Consider the following 27,809-nt stretch of genomic DNA (forward strand, 5'->3'; position numbering starts at 1 on the left):
CCAGCTCATTTTATGGAGCTCACTCACGAACAACTGCAGTGTTCTTTGCAGAACTTAGCATCAGAAATGTTGCAAATGTTTTTAAAGGACTCATTATTTCACACAACGTTAGACCCTCCAGAAGCAGAAATGCACTGGCTTCTGTGAAGCGTTGCCATGCAGTCCTGTCCGTATTTTTTCAGTAGTGCTGCCAGGCTGTGACATTTATTGCTCAGCAGAACAAAGGCCAAAGAGACCTTTTTGGATGCCAGGGGAATAAGGTGCATGGGGATAAAGGAAGTCTAAATCCTGTGTTTAGGCATTGCAGGTGGCAGTAGTGGGGTGAACTCTGTGCCGTGTTGAGGTATTGGAGGTGGCAGTGATGGGGGTGGTTGGGACGAATGTCATCGCACGTCGAGGTGTTGGAGGTGACAATGACAGCCCTGCTCCTTCCTCCCCAGCCCCCCGTGGCTCCGACGCGTGCTGATCCGAGATGTCCCTGAAGCACGAGGGCCATGCAGCTGCTTCAGCACTGAAGAGGATCGCTGCAGACATGAGCAACATCATCGAGAGCCTGGACACCCGCGAGCTGCACGTCGACGGGGAGGAGGTCGACTCAGAGGTGCTGAGTGATCCCAAAAGTGCCGGTGAGTTATCAGTCACCTGTATGTAAGAGCCCGGTGTCTCTGCAGTGCTGCACTCAGTCCATCTGAGGTATGCTAATGGGCTCTGTGCTCCTTGCAGCGTGCATCCCCTTCTCTGCCATCTATCACACCCGTGGATTCAAGGAGCCGGGCACGCAGACCTACCTGACGGGATGCCCCGTGCGTGTGCGTGTGCTGGAGGTGGAGCGCTTCACTTCCACCAAGAAGGTCAGAACACACCTGCCAGGAACGCCATTCTGTTTCCATACAGCTTTATGAAAATGCTGTTTGTAGGCGAACTCTGCCTGGGCTCAAGAGGGAGGGTTTCCCATTTGCTTTAAAACCAAATGCTCCTTAGAACACAACAAGGGCTCTTCGAGTGGCTGCAGGAGGGCTGATCTGTGTTTTCCTCCTGCACAGGTCCCAAGCCTCAACGTGTACACCATCGAGCTGACCCACGGGGAGTTCATATGGCATGTGAAAAGGAAGTTCAGGCACTTCCAGGAGTTCCACCGGGAGCTGCTGCGCTACAAAGCCTTCGTGCGCATCCCCATCCCCACCAGGAGGTACGTGTGGCCAGCTTCCTAAATGAGTCTGAAATACCTTTTCTTTTTTGCTTTCCTGCCCACCCATTTCTTTTTGGGTTTGGGGAGTTTTTCTGAGGAAAGCAGAAGCTTTGCACAAGAAGGGTGGTTATGCATCGAGGTGCGGTTATGCATCGAGGTGCGATGCACACACTTAGGCTCGATGCTGGGCTTTGTGATTCCTCACAGCCACACGGTGAGAAGACAATCCATCAAGAGGGGAGAGCCTCGGCAGATGCCCAGCCTTCCACACACAGCCGAGAGCACGGTGCGGGAGGAGCATTTCTCCAGCCGCAGGGTAAGTGCTGGCGGTCCGGGGGCTGCTGGCGTGCTAAATCCTCCTCCATGCAAAGAGCATGCTGCTGCTCTTTAGGTTCGAAAGAGCGGAGACTCCTTGTGGTTCGTTTAACCCATGATGCCCAGGATGATGGTCCCCCTGTTCCCACCTGCTGCAGTTTATAGATAGAAGAGGCAGCTCATAGGGTCGGGTTGCACGATGAAGGCAGCCCCGCGGCCATCAAAATCCAAGTGATTTCAGTCTGTCCCTATCTGAAAGAGGAGATGGCAGGCAGGCTCTCGATGCTGAAATGGGTAATTTTAGCCAAGGCACACGTGTTCCCTGTAACTCCATCAGATGTGAACAGATGGGCCCCTCCATGAAGCAGGTGGGTGTCTTCCTACCTCTTCACCGCGTCTTTGCCATTTGCTCAAGCAAGCCCAGAAGGGTGTCTTCCTTCACCCTTTCCCCTTCTCCCTCTCCCTTCCTGCTGGCTGCTCCCTCCTGGGCTCTGTGCCTCCAGCACTCGAAGGGCTGTGTCCTGTGGCTGTGCAGATAACCCACCCTGCTGCAAACGCCTCACCGCTCTGCATGAAGTTTTAGCTTTAAAAGAGAAAGAAAAAGGTTTCCTGAATTCTACCCATCCTACTTTAAAAATCTTTTTTTGGTTCTTGTTTTCCTTGTTGCAGTCCCACACTTCTTACCAAGGGGTTGAAAGTCCCTGCTGCACACTTGGGAGCATCATGTGCTAGGATAGCAGCGCTGCAAAGTGCAGCATTCTTAATGGCATCTGGTTCTTTTTGGTTGGCACTGTAGGACACAGGCACGCATGTAAGCTCTTCTTTGCCCAATTCCCGCCAGGGTGGGAAGAAATTTTCTCTCCATTTCTCTGCTGGGATGGGCAGGACAGGTTCTCCTTGGTGGCCTAGGGACAGGGCAGAGTGGTCGCCATGTTCCCCACGTCACCCCATTGACTTGGCACAGTGCTGAATAGGCACTCTCGGTTGTGTCTGGGGCTGAATTTTCCTATGAAACCATTACATACAGGCCAGAGCACCGGGGACTGGTTTTGTGTTCAAAATAGCTCTGAAACTTGCACTCGGGCAAGAAAAAGATCCTTTGAAATTGCCAAGCAACAGGGGGGAGGTGCAGTGCACAGGAACCAACCTGCAGTCAGGCTGTTGTGCCACTGAGCCCTAATCCCCAGTGAACACAGAACAACGCACTCGTTTGTCCATTTGAGCACAAGAGTGTCTGATTTCCTGATTGCTTCCCAATATCAGTTGGATTTCTTTTTTTTTTTTTTTTTTCATGAAAATGCCTGCATCCTTTCTAAAGTTTTGATGTTTGAATTGTAGAAACAGCTGGAAGATTACCTGACAAAGATCCTAAAAATGCCCATGTACAGGAATTACCATGGAACGGTGAGTAGAAATTAATGCATTTCAATGGCAACAGGGCATTCTCTTTCTTTTTGTGTGTTGAACCTGATGAAAGAATACCACTTAATGGCCATTTGGCAGTGGTTTGGGCTCTTTTGATCACTGTAGCATGGATGGGATATGATGAAAACCAGAGGGAAAGAGTGAGGCTGACTGCTGGAGGTCACTGTTGTAACAAGGCAGAAATACAGCCTCAACTTAGGGCATCCAAAGGAACTTGTTCTTCATTTCTTTTCGCTAGCTTGGGAAGAAGTGCTTCTCTGGAAGTCATTTGCAAGCTTCTAGCTTTGCAGGGACCTCAGGCAGCCATTTGGCACTGGGGCAGAGAGTGGGGCCAGGGCTTTGTGCGGGTTCTTTTGGGGACAAGCAGCAGAGCAGTCGCAATCTGCACATGGAAAACAGTCATCTTTCATTCTCAAGGCAATGTTGGGCTAACTTGGCAATTTTGATCAGCAGCATATGCAGAGCGGGGGAGAGTTATTCTACAGTATTTATCCCTCTTGTCAGATTAGGCATTGCTTGTCGGAATATTTTGCAGGATTTCTGCAAATGTAAAGCTGTGTGCGATGTGACTGGGATAGGGGGATGGGTGGTCCCTGCCTGGGCAGCCATGAGCTGTGCAGAGTGTCCCTCTGCCCCCAGCCACACAGCCAGATGTCACCGTGCACAGAACCCCTCTGGTTGTTGTTGGCTCGTGTTGAATTTGGCTGCAGCGAAACATTCACTTTGCTGCTAAGGGCAGCAGTCCTGCGCTGGGAGGAAGCACGGGAAGCAAAATGTTTCCTTTAAACAAAAGAAAACAAAACAACCCCCCCCCCCCCCATTCTCTGTCTCGACGCAAAATTGAGGGTTTCTGGCATTTTCCTTGGAACTGAATTTGTCCTCCTTAGAACAAAATGAGCACTTTGCTTTCTGTGGTTGAGAAGTCTCTGCCCGGAGTCTGGAGAATGCTGCTCCTGTTTGCAGCTCCGATCACTTTGGCTCTGCAATTCCTCCTATTGAGTCGCCAAGGGTTTCTGCAATTCCTAAATTCTTGGTAAAGTGGAGTGGCAAAGGCAAGCCGTGCCCAGCATGATGTGCAGCTCTTGCTTCTTGTACAGTGCTCTTCTAATCTGTGCAATTTGATTAATTCTCACATCTGCTTTCCATGCTATGTCCTGAAGTTTATGCCATTCCCTGGGAGCATTTTGGCTGCAGGTTCCCTTCCCTTCCCTTCCCTTCCCTTCCTCCCTTCCTTCCCTTCCCTTCCCTTCCCTTCCCTTCCCTTCCCTTCCCTTCCCTTCCCTTCCCTTCCCTTCCCTTCCCTTCCTTCCCTTCCCTTCCCTTCCCTTCCCTTCCCTTCCCTTCCCCTTCCCTTCCCTTCTTCCTTCCCTTCCCTTCCCTTCCCTTCCCTTCCCTTCCCTTCCTTCCCTTCCCTTCCCTTCCCTTCCCTTCCCTTCCCTTCCTTTCCTTCCTTCCCCCCCCCCCCCCCCCCCCCTTTTGGCTCTGTGAATTGTGATTCAATTCCATATCTAATATCCCTTCCCAAAGGCTTTTTGTTGTTCTGACTAGAAGTGCTTAAAGACAATTACCATTAAAATGAAAGTTGTGGGAACCCAAATGTGTTAGCTGTCCACACCTATTTCTGGAAACTGGGAAAGATAGCCCAAATAGGTTGGGAAACAGTACCTGTGGGTTTGGTTGCATTCAGTATAAATTTAAAATTAAAAAAAAAAATAATTGGGTGTTTACATCATTTTTTATGTTAACTGCAATAGCTGAGAATGGGACAAGATGATCTAAGGGGCTATTCCAACCTATGATTCAATGGAGGATGCCTGAGCTAAAGCAGAAATAGCTTTGATTGAACCAATGCCTCCTAATCCTTCCACAGTTTTGGTTATTGGACTTCAGCATGTGTGATGTTTTTTGGTGTCTGTGTTTTTTTTTCTTTTATTTAGGCTTATCGTAAGCCAATTTTCTGTGTAAGAAATAGCTGTCATCTTGTTGCTGAACAATTTAATTCTGAACAGTGCTGTGATCTCATTTTATTGCTAGTCACAGCTGTTAATTAACTGTTTATGCTGCTTTGGCCCACTATATTAAAAAAACCCAAGCATCTAAATGGAAAAAGCGGAGTGGAGCTGCTGAACTCTTTCTGAAATGCAGATGCTGTAGAAAGTGTGCCATAAATAAATCAGACGCTCTCGACATGGCTGTGACCGTGGCTGTGCGCCTTGCAGCGGTTCCCCACCTTTCGCTGCTTATCTTTCTGCAGCTGATGGCTTGCGTCTGGCTTTTTGTTTTTATTATTTTGTATCGCTGCAACAATGTCATTGAGTCTGCATTCCCTCATCTCCTATCTCATACTTCAAATACTCTGCCGCAGGCTGCTTGGAAACCGGAGCAGGACCGCTCCCCAGGCAGCGCAGGAATCCAGCTGCCCGTCTCCCAGCGCCGCTCCTCTGTGCTCTGAGCACCTCTGCTGTAATGCTCTGTAGCAGTACAGCTAGCTGATGTGGTAATGGTGACAGTAAACCATCTGATCAGTTATTTTCCACTGTGCTGAGGAATCCTGCTTGGAAGTGATGAGATTAGTTTGCAAAGCAAGCCCCAGTCTTGCTTGTTGCTCTGTGTCAAAGCACATCTGACTGCATGGGTGAAGGGCAAGGAATTTCAATAGAATGAGAGAGAATGGCCTCAAGCTGTGCCAGAGGAGGTTCAGGTTGGATATCAGGACACATTCCTTCTCCAAAATAGTGGTGGTGCATTCACACAAACTGCCCAGAGAGTGGTGGAGTCACCCGGAGGTGTTCTGGAGCCCTGGAGATGTGGCACGGAGGGACATGGGCAGTTGGCTTGAGGGATGAGTTGGGGTTGGTCGTGGCGCTCGTAGGAGTCTTCTCCAACCGTAGTGATTCTATGAATTTCTCCTCCTGGTTTTTCTTCTCCTCCTTCAGGGATTGTTATTTCTCTGCTCACTGCTGATTTTTTTTTCAAAGGGTTTTGACACTTATGTGCAGCATTGTTTTCAGTGTGAATAATGTGAGGGAGATGGCCAGTTTTCTGATCCGACTGGTGGGAACGCCAGCTGCTTTCTGAAGGAGTGGAAATCGGTTTTGAGGCAAGGAACCAGCCTGAAAATTCTGCTTAGGACCTCCTGTAAGAGCTAAAGACATGCCCTGGGCTTTCACACACTCCTTGTCTTGTTTTGCATGTCACTGCAGAAATGGATGGAGACATTCACGGCTGTGAGCCGGTACTTTCCCAGAGCCAATTTCCCAGTGAGAATACTGATATCAAGATGGGCAGCAAAACCATGGAATAGTTTGTCCTAGTCCCTGTCTGAAACAGGCTAAAATCAGCAGAGAATGAGGGCATAAATTTGGTTCTGCTGAATGGAGGTTGCTTCATGTCCTTGGGCTGCTGGGAGAACAAAAGATCCTTTGTCCTTCTCCTGACCTTACAGATGGGGTGAGGAGTTTGGGAACATCCCAGAGGGAACAGCAGGGAGAAAGAAAGATGTTCTGTGCTCCTGCTGCTATCTGGGGCAGTGCTGGGCACGGTTGGGATAAGACCTGAGTCAGTGCCACTGTGACTGCAGGAGAAGCTTATGTCTCAGGTTTGCTGATATTCTTTGTTACATGCTTCATGTTTTCAAAGCCTTGCAAAGCTTGTGGTTCCAGCCATTTAACTCCCATGTGGAATCAGATTTTGCAAACAAAGGCCCTGAGATGGGTTTGCCAAAGAGCCCATGGCGGAGGGACCTTGGAAGGCCTCCATGGGTGTTGGGATATCAGTAAGCTTAGGATGCCTGGAGACTTCTGTCCACTGCAGGGCCAGGGCCAGCAGACAGGCAGGGGCGTCCCGCTGTGCCAAGAAAAGCCAGCTTGCTCCAAATCTCAGGGTGTCCTATTTTTAGAGTTGAATGTAGTCATGCTGCGCTTTCTCACCAGCTTTGCTTATCTTTGCATTCCTCTGCTGAATCCGTTCAGCATTCTCCCTGCTGAAGCAGAAGGAGCCGGGTGGAGGCAGGTGACTCAAATCTGAGGTTTGCTGATGCACCTGGTGGTGGGAGCTGGGGCTCATCCTGGGCCGCACAGATCAGCAGAAGTGGAGAACATGCTGAACACTGTTCAATCATACTCTGTTTCACTCTCCTCCTGCCCCACCACACCTTCGTTGTGCATGTTTGGGGGTGGATGAGGCCATGGTGTGATGGAGTGAAGGCTGAGCAAGAGTGCTCTGTTGAGGTCTTTGTTTGAGGAGCTGAGCCCCGAAATGGTGTGTGGTGGTGGTATTTAGGGGATTGGAAACCAATTGGGGGCTTCCAGCCCCAGGGATGAATGCTCATTCTCTTTGCAGTTTTTCTGTGCTCTTCCTGAGGATACTGAAGTTACGGTGGTGATTTTTGCTTAGGTTCCTCTGTAGGTTCTCTCTTGGTGACAGGGTGAAGCAAAACTGTTTTGTGTCTTTCCCCAGATGGAGTTCATTGGAGTAAGTCAGCTGTCATTCATCCACGACCTGGGACCAAAGGGCATGTGAGTTGTGAGCTGTTTTTTTTTTTTTTTCCTTTTGTAAGGTACAATTCACCAAGAACATGGCTTTATAGTGTTCACATTCATAGTTTTCCCTCCTCACTAACAACTGACTGGGGAATATTTTACCATATGGATATAAAAATGCATCAGTGTTCAGAAAGAAGTGCTGCCACTTTGGGAAATAGCCTCAATGTGGGCTGCTTTGCAAGAAGTGGGCTGCAGCTCACCAGCTGGGTTATGGGGTTGTTTTCCTCCCCTCCCTACAACATGTCTGCCTGCATGTTTGTGTGCCTGTGCTGTGAAACACTGGAAAGTGGTAGAGGCACCATCCCTGGAGGTGTTCCAGAGCTGTGGAGATATGACACTGAGGGGCAGTGGGCTTGGTGGGATGGGTTGGGGTTGGTGGGTTTAGAGGTCTGTTCCAACCTTAATGATCCTACGATTGCATGAAATGGGGCCTTTTGTTTTTTAAATCTGCACTGCTTTCTTTAGGGAGATGTTTTTGCCCTTCTTCTGGCCTTTGGGGCAGTGGTGCAGGGCCGTTCAGGCCTGGCTGGAGATGCCAGGAGCCATCCTTTGGGTGGGCTCCAAAGCAGCATGGAGGGCGCCCAGGGTGAGCCCTGTCACCTGTCCTGACCACATTTATGTCTTTGCAGGGAAGGGCTGGTGATGAAACGCTCCGGGGGCCATCGCATACCTGGCCTGAACTGCTGTGGCCAGGGCAGGATGTGCTACCGCTGGTCCAAGAGGTACTGAGGGGTGCAGAGCTGAGGGCTCCTCTCCTGTGCCTTGCTGCTCCCCTTGCCTGGAAGTTTCCCCATCCCTGGAGGTGTTCAGCGCCAGGTTGCACGGGGCCCTGGGCAGCCTGGTCTACTGCCTGTCTTGATGGTTGGGAACCCTGCCTGCAGCAGTGGGCTGGAACTTGGAGAAGGTGGTCTTTGAGATCCCTTCCAACCCACGCCATTCTACAGTTCTGTGATTCTATGATCTTAAAAGTTGCTGTGTTCTTGTGGAGGTGTTCTGTTTCTTTGTAGTGTTGCCAGTATTACTTCAAACAGTTTTACAGGAGTTACCCATGGTGATTTCACAAGGAGATGACCTTCCAGGTCAAATCATTAAGTGCACTAATACTGCCAGGGAGGATTTGTTAAAATCCTACAGATGATTGTAGGAAGAACTTACATTTATGTCTGGCTTCTACAAATAATTTCATTTATTTCACAAATAGAGAAGCATTCTCAAATAAATCGTCTAGGTCTTGTTGGATAAAAGGAGGAAAGTACTGAAATAGGCAGCATGCCCCATAATTTATTTCTTCCCTATTTTCTCACAGTAGTGTGAAGGTGTAGTTTTGGCTGTTTTTCTCCCCCTTAAATGCCAGGCTGGCAGCATGCTCCAAGACTCAGCTTTACAATCGCTTTTCAAAATGTGTCGGAAGCACTGTAAAACCGAACTGCCTATTTCTTACAGCTTTGCAAGTGTTTCGTCACCAGCCTGCACCACCCATCCTTGTTCTTCTCTCTTGCTAAATTTCTCTCTTTTGTCTCTGTGGGTCATAATCTGCTTTGCTGCAGGTGTTGGGTTTTCCATACCCCAAATTAGTTTCCTCTGTTATTGCTGGTTGGGGATGTTATGGCCGTGGGTCTATGGAAAGAGACGTGGAGGATGATTGCAGGGTGGCACCGTGAAGGTGGGTGGGTCCTCAGGCATGGAGAGCTGCCCCAGGAAATGAGAGGTGCACATACTGGAAACCGTACCCAGCAGGGGTGCTTGGGAACGGGATTATGGGCCTCTGGGGAGAGGAAGGGAGGGTATTTTGGCACCAAACGAAGGGTGATGCTCCGTCAGCTCGTGGCGCTGAAAGGAAAGGAAAATAATGGGATTTGGAAGTATCAGGGGAGCTGGGACTGTTACTAAGGGTAGCAGAACTCGCACGTTTTTGCGGTGCGTTCTGTTGCTGTGTGTGTTTCTGCATTTGCACAAGAATTAGGCGGAGGTCTCGTGATGGAGACCTGTGTGGGACAGAGGGGGCCGGTTACCCCAGCTACACGGCACGGGGAGAAAAATTAGAAATGCCATTCGCAGCAAAAGCATATTTTTCCCAGAGTTGCCTTCAGGCTGTGGTATTTATATAAAACCTGCAGGTCATCTTTCATCATGTGTTTCTAGCGGAGTGCCTGTTGCTTGGCAATAAATGCTGTCCAAAATGCCTTGTTCGCACATTCTGATAGGAGCAGAAGCGGTGCTAGCTTCAAAAGCAAGGTGAGGCATTAGCACAGCTGCCCAGGGAGCGGTGCAGGGTACCTGGAGGTGTTCTATTGCCATGGGGATGTGGCACTGAGAGGCATGGGCAGTGGGTATGGAGGGATGGGCTGGGGTTGGGCTTGGGGATCTTGGAGGTCTTTTCCAGCCTTAATGATTCTGTGATAATTCATTTTGGAGATGTCAGGCAGTTCCAGTATCGCTTATAGGTGGGGCACGCAGCCTGAATGGAGATCTGGGTTAAAAGGAATGCTCCCTTCACCTGGCTGGGATGTTTGTCTCACCGGTTTTGTAATGTGAGATGCTGTCTTTCCAAAGACCTCTATAAAAAGTAGCATGCAAGTTGCTGTGGAAGTCTTTTATTGGATTCAGACTTATGACCTAAGTTCATAAAATGAGCTCTTGGGCTTTTCTGCTCTCCTAACGACTACTTTTGGTTAAATGCTTTCCTTCCCCTGGTGAGCAGTGCACACTTGTTTGGAAAGCCTTCTCACGTTACTGGGGTTTTCTGGCAGTGTTTGAGGGATGTGATGCCAAGCTCCTGTGCCCCACAGGTGGCTGGTGGTGAAGGACTCCTTCCTGCTCTACATGAAGCCGGACTCAGGGGCCATTTCCTTCGTCCTGTTGGTGGATAAGGAATTCAGCATCAAGATAGGCCAGAAAGAAACAGAAACAAAGTACGGCTTGCAGATAGACAATCTCTCTAGGTAAGAAATCCAGGCTTAGCTAGACGCTTTTTCCTTGCTTTTATTATTTTTAAGGAGTCAGTGGTATCTTTCTTATTATTACTGTCAGGGCAATGCTGATGTATTCCTTTGCAAACAAACCAACAAAGCAAAGACTCTTGCTGCTCCTTACTTGTAGCATTAATAAAACATGACTGACAGAGGTGCATCTAGCAACATGCAGACAGGGAGAAGCAGCCCAGCGAAAGCACTGTGCCCCGTGTTTCTCCCTTACAGGTCACTGATTCTGAAGTGTACCAGCTACAGGCATGCCCAGTGGTGGAGGCAGGGAATAGATGAGTTTGTTCGGAAACACGGCAAGGACTTCCTCACCGAGCACCGCTTTGGGTCGTACGCGGCCGTGCAGGAGAACACATTGGCCAAGTGGTGAGCTGGGGGGATTTGGGGGATATAAACCCATGTTAGTGCAGGTGCTAATGAGAATGCCTTCCTCTGGCTGCTTCCTCCTCCAGAGCTTCCTCCTAGAGCAGCAGTGCTGCAGATTGGTTTTCCTGTGCCCCTCTGCTGGCATCCATCAGGTCCCATCTCACAGCTCCTGCTGCTCAAATGGTTTTTGTAAAGCCAAGCTAATACACTTACACCATCCTTTCCTGAGAGCCAAAACAGCTCTCACATCAAGTGAAGCCCAAGGATATGGCTTGTGGTTGGCAGAAGTACCGAGTGGCACTCAGTGATCTCTTCTTATGCTGTTTTGTTAAGCTGCTAATAGCAGCATGAAATTCCTGCTATGTGTTGTCCTAATTCTTGAAATGAGGTTTATGCTTTATTTTAAGAAGAAAACATAAGTAATATTAGCACTGAACCTGTTGGTCTTTCACTGTGAACTTCTTGTTTGATGAACGGGGAGGAAAAAGAAATCTACTTTGTTTGGTTTTGCAGGTATGTAAATGCTAAGTGGTACTTTGAAGATGTTGCGAATGCCATGGAAGCTGCTAAAGAAGAAATTTTCATCACAGATTGGTGGTTCGTACTTGCATACTTGGGTTTTGACCAACTGTCACCCTTGGGGCATTCCTGACAATGCCGCAGTGTTTGGAGGCCGTGCATTATGGCAGCTCACCGTGCTGCCAGATGGTTTGGCAGCGCACCCAAACATCGTTGTGTTGGACTCAAAGGCCTTTTCAGGAGGGTTGGCAGCAAAAGCACATGATTGAAATCATCTGCTCGGTTGTCTCCTTCCAAGGAGAGGCCTGAAACTGCATGAAGGCACCACCTGAATTGCAAAGTGTTTGAGTCGCTTCGTTGGGAGCATAAAATGCTGTGCAGCCAAGGGACAGGAGTGTTTGGCAGGATGTAAGGGACCATGGACACTCAGATACCACAGATTTAGGCCATGCTCTTCCCAGGTCATGTGCACAGGAGCTTGGGAAGAGGCAGTGGGGCAGGCTGCCATCCTCTCCGATGTTGGGCACATCATCATCTGTAAGAAGAGCCTCTTAGTACTTACCTACTGCTGGTAGGAAGTGGAGGGTTCAATTCTGAGGCAGCAATTATTATGAGAAAACTAAATGTAATGGTGGCATTGACAAATGCAAGCCTGCTTCCTGACGTGGCCACAGATAAACCCAATGCTCTTGTTGCTCCATGTGCAACACCAGGTAGTAGTGCAAGATTATCGTGCTTCAGGCCCTTTGTCTTTTAACATTTTATTTGGCAGCAGTCAATTAGTAACATGCTGTGGAACTGCAAAACTTACCTGAAAATTGGAATTAAAGATAAAAAAAAAAAGCTGTAGTGAGAAGCATGGTTTTAGGATGTAGTGAGATGCATTAGTCAAGCACAAGTTCCTCTGTTCTGTATGATAGTAAAGGACAGAAATTCTGTTGCCTCACTTTGCAGGATTTAGATACAAAAGCTTAACTCTTCCTTGTGACCCTTAAAGCTATGAGTCACTAAAATGTCCCACTGCAGTATCATCTTGCTTTGTCTTAAGGCAGAATGGAAAATTCAGCCCAAATCTGTGCTTCTCATGCTGCCATACGCTCCTGGAGAGCTGAAATCACACTTCCTGATTTCTTTGCTTACTGAGCTGATCATTTAGGCCAATGCTCTGTTTGCATGCTACATGCACTGTGTTCTTCTCCCCTTTATTTCCTTAGGCTGAGCCCAGAAATCTTCATGAAGCGGCCCGTTGTTGAAGGGAATCGCTGGCGGCTGGACTGCATTCTCAAGCGGAAAGCTGTAAGTGAGCTCCAGCTTCTGTCCCTCTGCACGGCAATCCCTGTGGCTGCAGGGTCATGCTGTGGGCCTTCATGTGGAGGTTGTGGCCACGATGATCTTGGTGCATTGCTGCAGAGAACTGCCATTGGGAAAGGGCTTCAGCATAACGTGTGGCTCAGGATGAGTAGTGGTTGTGTAGAAAAAGAGTGCCAACACCAACGGCATGCTGTTCCCCAGAGCTGGGCTGTGGTGTTGAGCTTCTGAAGGAGGAGGTGATAAATGTGACTCAGACGCTCCTGTTTGCATTGCTGTGTTATCCAAGCTAATAAATGCTTGTGTACAGTAAGCAAATGCTTCTATAAGCTGGAGTTCTTGATATGGCTTTTTTCTTCTGCTTTCATCTCTCCTGATCTTCCTGGTGGAGCGGGTGAGACCTGCTGCTGACCTTTGCCTGTCCTGGCACTCCCTCTGAAGACTCCTGTGTGACGCTCTGTGTGCTCGCACTCCTTTCTTTGTGCAGAGCTGTGAGATACTGGCAGAAAAAAAAGATCAGAGTGAGGATTGTGTGAGCACAGGCTGAGTTCCCCTTGCCCACACGGCCTGTGGCAATGGCTCTGCTGGAACTGGTGCTTTGCCTCACGTTAGTCAGGATGGGAGGCGCAGCCAGGGAAGTGCTGAGCATCGCTGTGTAAAAGGGCAGGAATCCAGGTGGATGTGCTCAGATTCACTTTGATTCCATCCCCTCCCAATCCACTCATCTCCACAGCCCTCACCCATGCCGCATCCCTAGAACTGTGAGGGTTTTGTGCCTGACTTTGATTGAGATTTGGATAGACTCATCCTTTTGGCAAATGGAATGTGGCCACAGGGCATGCTCACTGGAAAAAATTGGCTTTGTTTGCCGTGACGGCATGGATTTTCCTGTGGCTATAAATACCTTGTATAAGTGAGGAGTGTTTCAAGGTCAGCTCCTGGAAATACTTACCTGCCCTCACTTGTGGCATTCCTTGGCTTTGGCAGCTGTGGTCCGGCTGGGGATAAGGCTGGCTGGGATGCATCTGCAGTGCTCCCTTGGAGAGCAAAACATCATCTGCAATAGGGAGACTGCCTAAGTCTGCTCTCAATAGAGAGCTTCTGGCTCTACCAGCAGAAGCACCTTGCTGGCATTCACTCCGGTGCATCTGCTTTGGGAGCGATGTCTGTATGGAGGCACTGCTGCTGTCCTGCACGTGCTGCTAACCGTAAGCAAACCTCGGGGAGGTATTCACTGAAATTCCTATGTGTTTCTTTCTGACAGCAACAAGGTGTGCGAATTTTTGTAATACTGTACAAAGAGGTGGAGCTGGCCTTAGGGATCAACAGTGAATATAGCAAGCGGACGCTCATGCATCTCCATCCAAACATCAAGGTAATTGTGTGCAGGCGGTCGTGCAAAGGGCATTTGGCTTCATTTGCTGGTGTTGACCCTCTGTGTGTTTGGGTGTGAAATAGAAGAGCAGAGGCTCCGCATTGTGTCCACTGTGGACATAATGTGTGAAGACATACCCATACTGTGGTTACCACTTCTGCGTGTGGAAACCTCATTTCTTTAGGTTATAACTGAACATAAAATTGCTTAATTTAGAATTGCCAAAGCAGCTATTCCTCTAATTCATATGAAACTTATTTCAGGTGACGAGTTAATGGGGCTACGTCAAATGGAAAATTACAGTTTGAGAATGTTGTTTCATCAGCGTTTCTGTTCCTACATTGATGATGAGAGTCAACACTGGATGTTTACATTGCTGTCATAAATGAACATCATTGCACTGTTATGTGCTGTTATGCTGCTGCTCCGCCACGGAGCAGAAAATGAATTGTGGATTGTGAGCCAGTAGCTAAGGCAAGATCCAGTACTTTGAAATTAGAGACATATGTGTTTTAATAAGTGATGAACAAGCTGCTAAAATGATAGATTTACGATCACTTGATCAGCTGTAGTAGTGAAACATTCATTCCCCATTACCTTACCCACCAGAGAAGGGCTGGTGTCACTGGAAGGTGGGCACTGGCTGCCTACAGGCTCTGCAGGTAAAGCCACAGGAAGTCAGCCTTACGGTTCTCCTCTGACATTAAAGCTCAAACTGTGTACTGTGTGCTTAGATAGAGAAGTGACTTTGTCATAAACAAATGTCAAGAGAATGTCATAAACAAATGTCAGACAACTTGATGGTTTAAAAAAACCAACAAAACAACTTCCCATTTCTCTGTGTAGTGACAACAACCAAAGAAGTGAGTCAGATCACCAATATGTTGTTTTCTTTCAGATCAAGTTCTTTAGATCCTCATAGGAATGCAGCTATGCTGTTGAAACATGGCTTACCCCAACGGCAGCAAGTCCCTTGCAGTAATCACAGCTCTCCGTGTGGGGTTCTGTCCTCAGGTGATGCGACACCCGGACCACGTGTCCTCCTCCGTGTACCTCTGGGCTCACCATGAGAAGCTCGTCATCGTGGACCAGTCGGTGGCCTTTGTGGGTGGCATCGACTTGGCATACGGCAGGTGGGATGACGACGAGCATCGTCTGACCGACGTGGGCAGCGTGAAGCGAATGGGGGCCGTCAAGTCAGTGTCAACGGCCAACCTGGCAGTAAGTGGGCTGAATGGTGGCTGTGCTGGATGTCTGTCTGTTGAGTTTGCAGGAGGGATGAACAAGCTGTGTCCGCTTTGCAGGGTCGGGTACAGGAGGCTGAAGGAGGACTCGTAGAATCATTAAGGTTGGAAAAGACCTAAGATCATGAAGCCCAACCATGAATAGGAATGGGAAGAAGGATATGAGCATTAAATGACTCTTTAAGGCTAGGTCCTGTCCAGCCCCTGCTAGGGCATGGAGGTAGGCAGTTGGGTTTCCCTCAAGGTTGGAGTGGCGGTCACAATTTGCAGGCCGTGTTCTTAATAAACTTAGTTACAAGTGTACAGAAGGCACTTGGAGAGCTCTGATCTTCCGGATGCTCGGGCCCTGAGCACATGCATAGCTTGCCAAGTTTTTCTGCTAACCTGGGGCAACATGCAACCAGATAGCTCTAAAACAGTGTAAAGAGGTGTCAGCATGTGAGAATTACATGGAGAATAGTAATCTGGAGTAAATTGACTGCTGACTGGTTAAAGAATGTACTGCTAGCTATCGTCAATGGATTTTCCTGTAATTAAAGAAGAAAATGTTCATACATGCAGCCATGTCCTGTGTCTTTCCAGTCTGCAGCAGAGTCGTCTGAACACAGTGCCCTGCAGTCTCAAACTTCATCCCCAGAAACCCATTTGTTCCAGAAGAATGCTGATGATGTCCCAGACGTATCAAAAATGAAAGGGATAGGAAAACCCAGGAAGTTTTCGAGGTTCACTATTTACAAGCATCTCCACAGACACGGCATGCACCATGCTGACAGCGTCAGCAGCATAGACAGTGAATCAAGTAAGTAATGTGCTTCATCCCAGCTATGTCCAGACGACACACAAACAGGCCGTGCAGAGGTGGGAGGTGGGTGTGCGTGCAGATTCACATAATTTCTGGGTAGTGTGCTCTTTGTAAAGAAGAGCTGATTAATTCCATAACTATCGGAATAATAATTATGTTTAGACAACATGTAAATCTGTGTTACTGCAAAGTACACAGGAGCAGTTACAAGTGGATTTGCATTTAGTTAATTAGCAATTGTCAGATGACGTGGTGCAGTGTGTGTGGTGCCTAGTGCTTACGATGTGGGAAAACTTCTGTTCCTGCATGGGAGAGCTGAGTCTTCTGTTTTTCAACTTGTATTTGTTACAATAGGTGAAACAATTTCTGCATATGACTATCCCCCCTGTAGGCTTGTGTTACACAGATTCAAACCAGTTCACTTAAATTGAATCATTCCTGCTTGCTAGAGAGGCTGCTTGACAGCCAGATATTTGAATACTGCTTCTAATTCCCCACACGAAATGTGACTTCCAAGCCAAAAGGTACAGGGGTCAGCGTGTTGTTCCTTCTGGCATGGAGTTCTTCCTGAAATCTCCCAGCAGAGCTTTCTCCTTTCTCTGGCTGGAGCATAGCTGGGCCAATTGCAGTCAGCTCAGGATGTATATTGATGCAGCAAAAGCATCACAATCTGTTTAGTTTCAAACCAGCTAGGTCTGGAATCAGCTCTTTATGTACTGTCGCTTGTAGTTTCAGCAGATTGATGTTGCATTTGAACTCCTGTCACATAAAGTGTCACCAGACTGGAGTGGGGAGAAGTGCAGCAGAATTTTTGTCATAAATGGAGCATCTTGACTTCCTTTAACCCTTTTACGAGTCAATCAAATTTAATTCAGAGTTTAAAGTCCTATCTGGGAATGTTCCTTCACCTCCACAGTGAATCCGAAAGGAGTTGGGCAGTTAGGTGCACTGAGCTGTTCTCATCTCTGACTGATGGCAAAAGATGCTGTTGAAAGGGCTGTGCAAATGCAGCACCTCATCTGAGGTGCTGAGTTTTGCATCTGGGATGCTGAGTTTTGGTAAAATCGTATCAAAAGATAGCATTGTTATTTGGAAAACAAAACAATAAACCGAACCAAGAACAACAAATAAAGCAAACCACAATATTTCAATTGGAAACATAAACTTTCAAATAATTTCGTTTTAGCTAATAAAGGCTAGTTTACATTACAGTAGAGTCAAAATCATAACCCCTCTAGCAAAGAAGTTGGATTCAGTAAGGCATATTAATTACATGGATGATATAATTGATATTCTTTCTTCTACACATAGCCATTGAAGTCAGTGGGCTCCCACGTGATAACATTAAAGTGAAAAGAAGCAATTCTGGAGTATTTTTTTAGTCCAGTATAGCGAGAATTCAGCATTTTATTTCCGTAACAAACTAATGTATACATAAAACCTATCCTGATTGTATAACATGTTTAGATAGAGATGAAGAAACACTAACAGAAAGACTAGGGAGAAAACAGCTTCAGCTGAGCAGGACTGGCAAGTCCCACCAATGCTGTTGCATGGCAATGAGCCTCTCACCAATGCTGTGCAATGGACAGTCCTGACTTTGGAGCACGTGGTTTTTTAATTTTCTTTGCTGTGACAGATAAAGGATCCATTCGCAGCTTGAAGACTGGTGTGGGAGAGCTGCTTGGGGAAACCAGGTTCTGGCATGGGAAAGACTATTGTAACTTCGTCTTTAAAGACTGGGTTCAGCTTGACAAACCTTTTGCTGGTAAGTGTCTTCTCTCACTGGAAGTTCTGAAACTGCTTTGGTTTGGCTGTTAGGAAGAAGCAGCAAATGCCTTGTGAATGGTCTTGGGCCAACTCTCCTGTCATGGGCCATGGACTTGTGGGGGCAGTCAGCCTGCATTGCCCTTGGTGCCATGTCACAGTAAGCTCTGTGTGAGGATGAGGATGCTGCAATTTTCCTTGTTTGCCTCCTTAGTCTGAAGAGGTCCAAATGTGCTTTCCTGTCCCCCAGACTTCATTGACAGATACACCACCCCTAGGATGCCCTGGCATGACATCTCCTCTGTGGTGCATGGCAAAGCAGCACGCGATGTGGCCCGGCACTTCATCCAGCGCTGGAACTTCACCAAGGTGAGTAGGAGCACTGCTGTGGGGGCACAGAGAGTGGAGGTGCACACGTGCTTTATCTTATCACAGATGTGCTTTCTTATTTTTTTGTTTTACACTGCTCTGTTTCAGTCTCCTCAAGGGCTTTTTTTTCTTTATTTCCCTGGGGCAGATCATGAAGCCCAAATACCGTTCCCTGTCCTACCCATTCCTGTTGCCAAAATCTCAGCAAACTGCTAACGAGTTGAAGTATCAGGTGCCTGATGCTGTTCATGCCACGGTCCAGGTGAGTGCAATGGACTTCTAATTGAGTTCTCCTAAGAGCATTTTTCATCTTTCTGGAAGGAATTGTCACTACAAACTCTCTGTAGGACTTAATTTAAGTAGAAGTTTTTCACGTTATATTTATCATTTGTAGCACAGCTGATCAATTCCTCAACTGCAATAAAATGATGGATTAGTTGTTACCTCCAGCTTTGGAGATAAGGGGACTGAGCAGTTTTGGGTGCACCTCAGCTTTGTATAGTGCGTTGTTTTTTGTTTATTCTGCTGCTCTTTCTCTAATGCCCATCATTTGGGTTTGTGCTCTAGGTAGGCTGGTGGGTTGGTGTTGGACACACAGTGTCTGTTGCTGATATTCTCAGTTATCCCCCCAGCCCTGGAAGTCCTGTGCAGATGCGCAGTGGCCATTTGAAGCCCCATGTTAGGAGCAGTCTTGTGACTTTTGCTTTCTGTGTTAAATTTTATGTGTGGGTCTTCATCTTTGGACCTGTGGATCCTCTGCACTGCTGCACGCTCTGCTAACAGTTTTGTTTCTGACCATCATCCTCATGATTGCAAAAATGTATTTATTTAAAACACTGTTAGCCACGTTTAGCGTATATATTGAATGCAAGTGTTAACCAGCAGAAGCATGGACCTATTAAAGAACACGAAGTCAAAGTAGCTATGCTGAAGCAGCAAGTCAACAGGGTGTCTCTGAGAACAAAAGACGTGTGGAAATAAGAGGGATGAAACCCAAACCAGGAAACATCCATGAACTCACTGTTCAAAAGGAGCAGTCCACCCAGATGACAGCAGTGCCTGGGGATGCTTCATGGAGCAAGAAGCATTCGTCTGGGTTTGTGGGCTGCCGGGCATTGTCTGTGCCTGGCCATGTGGTGAGGGGTTGGCAGCATGGGCTGTGTGACAGCCCTGTGTCACGCAGATGGGTTTGGGCATTTTACGTCAAGTGCCAAAACATTGCTTGTGGCTTCTTGAGAAATGGTCTCGCTCCAGGCACCGCTGTGCTTCTGTGTGGCTGGAAATGCCTCCCCAGCTCAGTCCATGACACTGGCTTATTTGGAAACTCTGCTCTCATGGAGGTGTGGGGGCTTGCTTCCCCAGAGCACACACTAACCATAAGGTAAAGCTCAGCCTTAAATGATGGGCTTTGCTGTAGAAAAGGAAAGGTTAAGCTCTAGTGATCACCAAGCTGGAAGCTGGGTTTGCCTTGTGAATTATTCATTTAAAATACCTCTCTCATTTCTAATTGATGCTCAGTTGCAGCTTTTAGAGCTCTGTCAGGGTTCTGATACCGAATTCTTTGCTGGGACATCAGCCAAGCTTGTGTGATTCCACCTCAGTGCTGCTCGGGGACTATGTGAGCAATGTCAGAGCAGGAATCGCTGTCCAGTGTCCCTGGGCATGAAATGATTGTCAAAAATCTGGCTGACATTTTGCTTGTTTCTGAGCTTGTTTGCAAATCTGTCTTCAATTGTGGGCAGATCAGAGGCAGAGACAGCACAAAGGGTCCGTGGGGATTGCTGGTCCAAGCCACTGACCTGTCATCAACACATTCTGACCTCATTGTACTGTCTGGCTTTGCTCTGCTTAGTCAGAGGGGAGCAGAAGAGTGCATTTTAGGGAGGGTTTGGAAGAAGACAGGGTGAACAGGGGGTGAGCAGTGTGTGCATAAGAAGCAAATGTGGGGGTGCAGGCTGGGAGGGAGGAATGCTTGGATCAGCTGTAGGGGTGGTCAGGCACAGCTTCTTCTACTCTCATTTGAACTTTTGGTCTTTGCTTGCCATGGCAATGCAGTTGCACATGGATTTTGCAAGAGTCAGAAAGCCGAAGGCGGTGTTGGTTTGTTTCCATTCCAGAGTTGGTGATTATCAGCCAAAGACAGCACTACTGAAGACGTGTGGTGAGGCAATATCTGGTCCATGATGTAAATGCAATGAAGATTTAGTGCTCTGTCAATGACTAAAGCCTCTTTGAAGTCTGCAGGAAGGCCTGCATTGTTCAGGATTTATGCATTAGCTCTTAGCAAGCATAAAATTTATGACTCTTTTGTCGGTGAGAGAAGTCAAAGATGATGAGCCCGAGCACTTCACACTGCTGTTGTCTGTGGGACTTGTGATAGGAGGGAGAGGGGATGAAGATGCCAGCTCTTGGTGGTGGCAGATTGCCTGAGGTGAGATGGAGCTGCATGATGCTGCCCTTCGTGAATACAGACGTCTCCTCCTACCTGTTCCTATGGCTGTGGAGCCATGCAGTGACTGGTGCTGGCCTCTGAATTGATCCAGGCTGAAAATGACCTGCCTTCAGTTAGAGCCAAGCTGCAGTGCCTACCTCCAAGCCAGTATCTTCTATTGCTGCTTCTTCCCTCTCCCTTTGCGCAACTTGTGCGTGAGGCTGATGCAAAAGGGGATTTCCTTGTAGCCCTCCATCAGCAGAGACACTGCTGGGGGTTGTGGTTATGTCCAGGTGGGTCCCCAAGGACTGGGATGCAGGCTGGGGTGTGGAAGAGCTGGATTCGAGGTTGTGTACGACACCAACTTTTTGAGAGATGCTGTGATGCTGCTCTGAGACACCGTGACGATCCTTTAGCAGTGGGCAGCTTCATGTGCTGTGTGGAGAGGGCAGAGAGGAGCGGGATGACAGGGAAGGGCAGGTGGGCTGCACTCTGGGAAGCTGTGAGTCTGGAAGAGGATTGTTGGGTGGTGGTGGTTGTCATTAGCTGGACAGAGGGAAAGAAAAGAAATGCACTGGAGGGATTTCCAGGAGAAACGAGGTTGACCCCTGAAAGAGGACAGGTTTGTGCACTTACTGACACACATTTCACAGATCCACTGCATTTTCCTCTTGTCCAGTGTGTCAGTGCACTAATGTGCTGCTATGATGGCTCTTTTGTGATGCTTGCAGCTATTGTTTCACTGCTTTTGTCTTGACAGTGTTTAAAGACAGAGGATAACCAAGAGTAATTTTCCCCAAGCAAGTACCAGCGTGTAATTAAAAGCCACATTTCCACCCAGGAGAATGCTGCTCAGGGCATGCCCTGACTGTTGCTGTGCAGAGGATGTTTCTCGTGTGGGTCTGGCTCTTTTGCAGGGAGAATGTGCCCTGGGGATCTTGCAGTATCTGCTTTAAAAGTGGATATCCAGGAAAAAAATAAAAAGCAAAGAAAGAAGTTTGGGCAGTTGAACTGCTATGAATTTTAAAAGTCATCTCATCTCAAATTCTTACTTTTGCAAGAATTTGGCTGAAGAAATAAATGACCTCAGGTGCACATGACAAGGCTGTAGCCAGCATTATCAGGCTGGCCATGTAATTATATGCTGCCCAGCTGTAGGAAAATGCACTGACCTCACTGGAGACCTCAGCTTTACTGGAGAGGTCACTGATTGGGTGTGCACTCCTAAAGCTTGGAAAGTCAGGTTGTTTTAAAAACAGTTTCTTGTAAGAACTTGAGCAAGAATGAGAGTTCTGTGCTCCTAGGAATTGGTGTAGAGCTACTCAGCTGGCAGAGTAACAGCAATGGGACGGGGCAGTTTCCATCAAAACATTATTAAGCATTAATGCTATTCTCGAGCCTCCTTTTCACTTATTACAAATGCAGTGTGAATGGGGAGTGTTGCAGTTGCTGCCTTTCCTGGTCTGATCCTGAAGGGCAGCAGTGCCTCTCGGACAACGCAGCACTGCTGGGGCAGAGGCAAAGTGTTGGTCTGTGCTTCCAGGTGATCCGCTCTGCTGCAGACTGGTCGGCTGGCATCAAGTACCACGAGGAGTCCATCCACAGCGCCTATGTCAGCGTGATAGAGAACAGCAAGCACTACATCTACATCGAGGTGAGTGGAAGGAGGGGAGGCATGGCTGGCAGCCATCAGGAGGGCAGTCTTTTAGGGACTGATCTGAAAGAAAGCATGCTTGTATTTTATTTTATTTTATTTTTTTGCTCATGTCTGGCATTATGTGACAGTAGTTGTGCTTGCTCTTCCCGCAGAACCAGTTTTTTATTAGCTGTGCTGACGACAAAGTTGTCTGGAACAAGATCGGCGATGCGATTGCTCAGAGGATTCTCAAAGCTCACAGGTAACCTCCTCTTAACAAGGCAGTCACAGTCTGCCAGCTGCATTTATGCAGCGTGCTTCAAAATAATATCGTAATGGACACGACTGTACAGTAGCTCTTCTTCGCAGCGTCTATGTGGTCAAACATCTACGTGCTCTTACAGCCGTGAGACTCTTCAGTGGTTTCTGTGCTACCAGGAAATGGTTTTTTGGACTTACTCTGATGCGTGTGTATATTTAACGATGTAATTTGTTTGAAAAACTTGCTTCCCAGACGTTCCACCTTTGTGTATAGGCAGCCAGTCCTGGTCTGTAGGGAGGACAAGCTGATGGATGAAAAGGTTAAACTGGGATGCCTGGCTTGTTTGAACTATCTGTAGAGAGGATTGCTTTTGAATTGGGGATGCAAACACATTTTGAGAATTTGACTGCAGGGTTCAGCTATTGATGGAGGCTCTCTTTCTGATAAGTGCTGGAGAATATTTACAGCCCATTGCAAGGAGCTGTGGTTTGTGCTGGGATGGGCACAATCCAGTTGCAAGATGCTCCTTTTACATGAGATGCCTGACCCCATGCTAACTTGAGTTCCACAGGTAGAGGCTTGTTTTTTTGTTCTGATCTTGTGGCATCCTTGCTTAATGCTGATCTTTTGGAACTTATCCTGAAGATTGTGTATGTCATAGTACAAAAGAGCATCTCTGTGTTGCTGGGCCAGAAAGCTTCTTACACTTTCTTTCACGTGCCATTTTTCCACATACAGCTATAGAGAAGCACTGATGGAAATTAAATAAACTCAGATCCTCTTTGTCTAAAATTTTATAGCTCCATTTACCTTTTTGAATGGCCAGTGTTCTGCTTGTTCCCTGAGCTTTTCCCATCTTTTCTGGCATTTCTGACTTCCTCAGGTCAGAATGGAGCAGGCACTTCTCGTTAGATGTTGGGTTTCTGCCTGTAGTAGTGCCCAACAGCAGAGCCTGCAGAGCTGCTTTGTACCACTTGCAGAGTGACTTTGGGCTGTGCAAACTTTCACAGTGCCACACAGTCTGCAAAGAAAATCTGAGCATAAACTGCCGATGGCAGGTAGAGAAGATCTGAACCTGGAAGTACATTTCATACTTTGCTCCCTTCAAATTTGTGTAGTGGCTTTGTGGACAGAAACCTACAGAAGGCTAAGCAGGAAGACTTGCAGGCTGATATTTTCCTCAAATGTGTTGTTGCAGGGAAAACAAGCGTTACCGAGTGTACGTGGTGATCCCACTGCTGCCTGGCTTCGAGGGTGACATCTCAACAGGGGGGGGCAACGCGCTGCAGGCCATCATGCACTTCAACTACAGGTACTGTGTGTTGGGGGCCACCCAAAACTGCACCATGATGAGACCCCATTGCTTCAGCTGCAGTGCTGTGCTGTGAGCAGGGCACACACCGCAGAGGGAGGTCCTAGAGTCAGACTGAGTTGAGTTGGAAGGGACCTTACAGCCCCACCCAGCCCCAACCACTGCCATGGGACTGACACAGGTTTGGTGACACCCCCACCAGGATCCATCCATGACCTTGAGCACCCCCAGGGATGGGCACCCACAGCTCTGTGGCAGTAGTGCCAGGGCCTCGTGTCCCCCTGAGTAAAGAATTTTATCTTAAACATGGAGTGCCATAATTTATTATTTTTTTTTAATAGGAAATGAGCAGTTCTTGATAGTTCTTCATTTGTATGGGAAAATGTGCACGTTTCTTCTGTTTGCATGGGGTATTTAAAAGGCAGCTGTGTTTGCGATTTACCTTGCTTCAGTGTATGCTATTGCCTTGAGCTGCTGTGGCACTCAGAGCTGCTTAACTCCTTTCCAGGACCATGTGCCGAGGAGAAAATTCAATCCTGAGCCAGCTGAAGTCAGAAGGTAAAAGCTGTATTCCTTTCCTACATGGCCATGAGATGCTGCTGTTGGACAGATGGATCTTGAACCTGCTTTGGCAGGGGGGTTGGACTCGATGATCTCTGGAGGTCCCTTCCAACCCCTACAGTTCTGTAAGCTGAAGCTCACGTTTTCCAAGTTGCATTATGCTTGGAAGAGCTACTGCTGTGCAAGCCCCAGGCAGTGGGGACAGGCATACCAAAAGCCTTGCTGCAAAACATTAGGCAGCAAGGCCCTATCTGCAGCTCCTGGCTGCACACAGCTCACTTCTTGCTGGTGTAGCCAAGGGATCGGGTTTGGGCTGAAGCATCATGAGCGACCTCAGCCTCTGCAGCTTCCAAGCAACCCAGAGGTTGCGTGAGCCTTAGCTGCCTTCAGCCTTGCATCTGAATGCAGCCCTGTTCTGGAGGAGGGAAGGACCCCAGGGAGGAGCACAGCACAGTTCCAGCTGCTTGCATGTGTTGTAATCATGAGAGGAATCCCAAACGCTTGTTAGTTCTGGTGCTCTGCGCAAATCCGTGCTGCAGGCAATGACACTGGGATGTGTTTTCAGTACCATGCATGGGCAGAGCACCTGCTTGTAGCCTTTCTGCAGAAATGCAAGCATGGGGTCTGGTGATTTTTAAGGTTCCCATATAAGCTGGGAATATTTTCCTGCTGTGAGAGGGGGATTTGGGTCACCTTTCACCAAAGTGGAATGTCTGAGCAGGCAGCAGAGCAGAGAGCCCCCAGGTGGCCTTAATGTCCATTTTTAAATAAACACACTTCAAATCCCTGCTTGTGTGCTTTTGTAGCACAAGATGTTAAAGTAAGCTGTGCTGTTCATACGGAGCTTTACGTAAAGAGAATTTTTTCCTATTTTTCTCAGCCCATTGGTTTTGTTCTCTCTTCATTCTCAGTTGGAGATAAGTGGATCAATTACATTTCCTTCTGTGGGCTCCGAACGTATGCAGAGTTGGAAGGAAAACTGGTCACTGAGCTCGTCTATGTCCACAGCAAGCTGCTGATTGCCGATGACAACACGGTCATAATTGGTGAGCAGGGATTCTGCCCTTAGCTTCTGCCCTGCGCCAGTGTGGGCTGTGATGCTGCATGCTTCTCCGTGCTGAGAGTTCTTCCCTATGAAATACTTTACTGTTAAAATACAAACGCATAAATTCATCAGGAGGATAGGTAGGAGGCAAAAAAGGGTTTGGAAAGCTGTCATTTAATTTGCTTTTTTAAAACAGCTTTAAATCTCTGTGTAGCAGTTATGAGAATCCCAGTGCAGGGAATATTGTCCATCTGTCTTGTATCAGGCTCGGCTCTAGCAGGAGGACTTGTGAGACTTGTCATCTGTTCCTTAAAGAACAGAATGTGCCGTGAAATTTGGATGGTTTGGACAACATGTGTCATTTATCAGCTCTGTTTCCTAGGAGTGGGAAAATAGGTTATAACAAATAAGAGAGAGCATTTCATCTGTCTGTTACCATATTTATTATGAGAGTGTGAAGCAAAGACAAGAGACCTCAGGTTCTGAATTGCACATTGCAACAGAAGATCAGAATTGGAACCTGTTTCTTTAACAAAGCCCTTTCTGATCTGTTATATCAGCAAAGAGAACAATTCCATAGCAGATTTTACAAGAGCCGAAACTCTGCCCTCCCTCAGAGCAGCAGCTCAGCCCTTGCCTCAAATGGCTCCTGGTGAGGTTTGTGCTCCTTGCCTTCCCATGCTCATGAAGTAGCATTGACCTTTCTCCCCTTTCAAAAATAATCAGGATTAACTAAGTCCAGCCCTCCACCTTCCCAGGAGGGACCTTTCCCTTGGTGCTGTGTTTGTGCTTTATCACGTACGTGACATTGCCTGTTCCCTCTCAGGCTCTGCCAACATCAACGACCGCAGCATGCTGGGCAAGCGGGACAGCGAAGTAGCCATCATTGTGCAGGACACAGAGACCGTGCCCTCGGTGATGGATGGCGAGGAGTACAGCGCTGGGCGATTCGCCCAGTCCCTCCGGCTGCGCTGCTTCAGGTAGGGCATGGGGACCATGCAGGCTCAGGCTCAAAAGCTGAGAAACCCAACAAGCTGCTGCTGTGTCAGATTGAGCGCTGCTGGGCCTGGCTCTAGCCCAGAGTTTGGCTGCTGCTTACCAGAGTTAGTCTTCCTCCTGCTGTCCCTGTTCTCAGCTGGCAGCTTGACTTACAGAGCATTTTGCTCAGGGGATTCTCCAGGATAAATAAGACAGTGATGCTTTCCTCTGGATACTGTTTTCATACTGTCTCAATTTTGGGTGGTGATGTCTCTTTCTAATGAAATTTGGTTCACTCAGAGCAACCATCTGGCTGACAACACAGTTGGTTTTTTCATTAAGACCTCTTTCCTTTTCCTTTCTTCACCCCCCCCATTTCCCATCTGGACAGTTACTGCGCAGAAGAAAGGGCGAAAATCAGGCAGCAGTAAGGCTGAGAGATTGTGGCAGCAGGAAGGCATTCTGCCTTTTGGCAAGTCCCAGGGACACTTGGGGACTTGTGTGTTTGGGACAGGTACCTTTCCTGGTGTTTCCAAGAGTGGGAGTGCCAGGACTTGGCTTGAGCAGGTATCGATCCCTTCCTCTTTTTGGCTCAGGGTTGTCCTCGGCGGCTCCGATCTCAATCCGGACCACCAGGATCCCGTCTGTGAACGGTTCTTTAAGGAGGTGTGGATCTCCACGGCAGCTCGCAATGCCACCATCTTCGATAAGGTGATGCCTTGACCTATTGCAGGTGGGAGGGCCGGGGCAGCAGGGTGAGCTCCTGGAGTCGGTCAGATGTTCTGAATGAATGAACATCATCACTAAAATGCCATAGCTGGGAGCAAGAAACTGGAAAGAAACATCCTCACATCGCTCCAGTGTGCTTGCTTCTAGTTGGCCGTCTCCAAGCTGTTTTTTAAACTGCTGCCATCCAGAGGAATATCTGTTCAGTATTTTTATCTTTCTCAGGAAATCCACCTCACTGTATTTCCTCATGCTGACTTGCCACTTCCCTCTGTTCCTCTCAGGTGTTCCGATGCCTTCCCAGTGACCAGGTGAATAACTTAGCCCAGCTGCGTGATTTCATCAACAAACCAATATTAGCAAATGATGATCCTGTGAAAGCAGCTGAAGAATTGAAAAAGATTCGTGGGTTTCTGGTACAATTCCCCTTCCGTTTCCTGGAGGAAGAGTACTTGCTTCCCTCTGTTGGAACAAAGGAGTCCATGGTACCCATGGAGGTTTGGACTTAAGGAGATGCAGGCTGCTTTACATTTTAAAGTTTGGTTCTCTGAATGAACAATATGTGATTTCTGAAAGCTGTTCATTGCAAGGGGAAGCAAGAAAGATCTCCACCAAGCTAATGTGCCTTCCTCAAGGATCTTGGTGGAGGAACTT

General features: G+C 47.8%; 1 protein-coding gene across 1 annotated transcript; it reads left to right on the forward strand.

Moving 5' to 3' along the window:
- Positions 1-472: 472 nt before the first annotated feature.
- On the forward strand, positions 473-27,664 carry PLD1 (phospholipase D1; the record flags this gene model as incomplete). Its single annotated transcript, XM_079540008.1, has 25 exons — positions 473-626; positions 724-851; positions 1,044-1,189; positions 1,397-1,505; positions 2,843-2,908; positions 7,388-7,446; positions 8,103-8,195; positions 10,263-10,415; positions 10,671-10,820; positions 11,334-11,417; positions 12,554-12,635; positions 13,912-14,022; positions 15,037-15,243; positions 15,849-16,065; positions 17,708-17,836; positions 18,086-18,204; positions 18,353-18,466; positions 22,179-22,289; positions 22,445-22,533; positions 23,732-23,845; positions 24,354-24,403; positions 25,318-25,452; positions 26,278-26,431; positions 27,026-27,140; positions 27,440-27,664. 25 exons carry the CDS (start codon positions 473-475, stop codon positions 27,662-27,664), a joined length of 3,114 nt encoding a protein of 1,037 aa, XP_079396134.1.
- Positions 27,665-27,809: the final 145 nt, after the last annotated feature.

Source organism: Tetrao urogallus (genome assembly GCF_951394365.1).
Source record: "Tetrao urogallus genome assembly, chromosome: 9".
NCBI lineage: Eukaryota > Metazoa > Chordata > Aves > Galliformes > Phasianidae > Tetrao > Tetrao urogallus.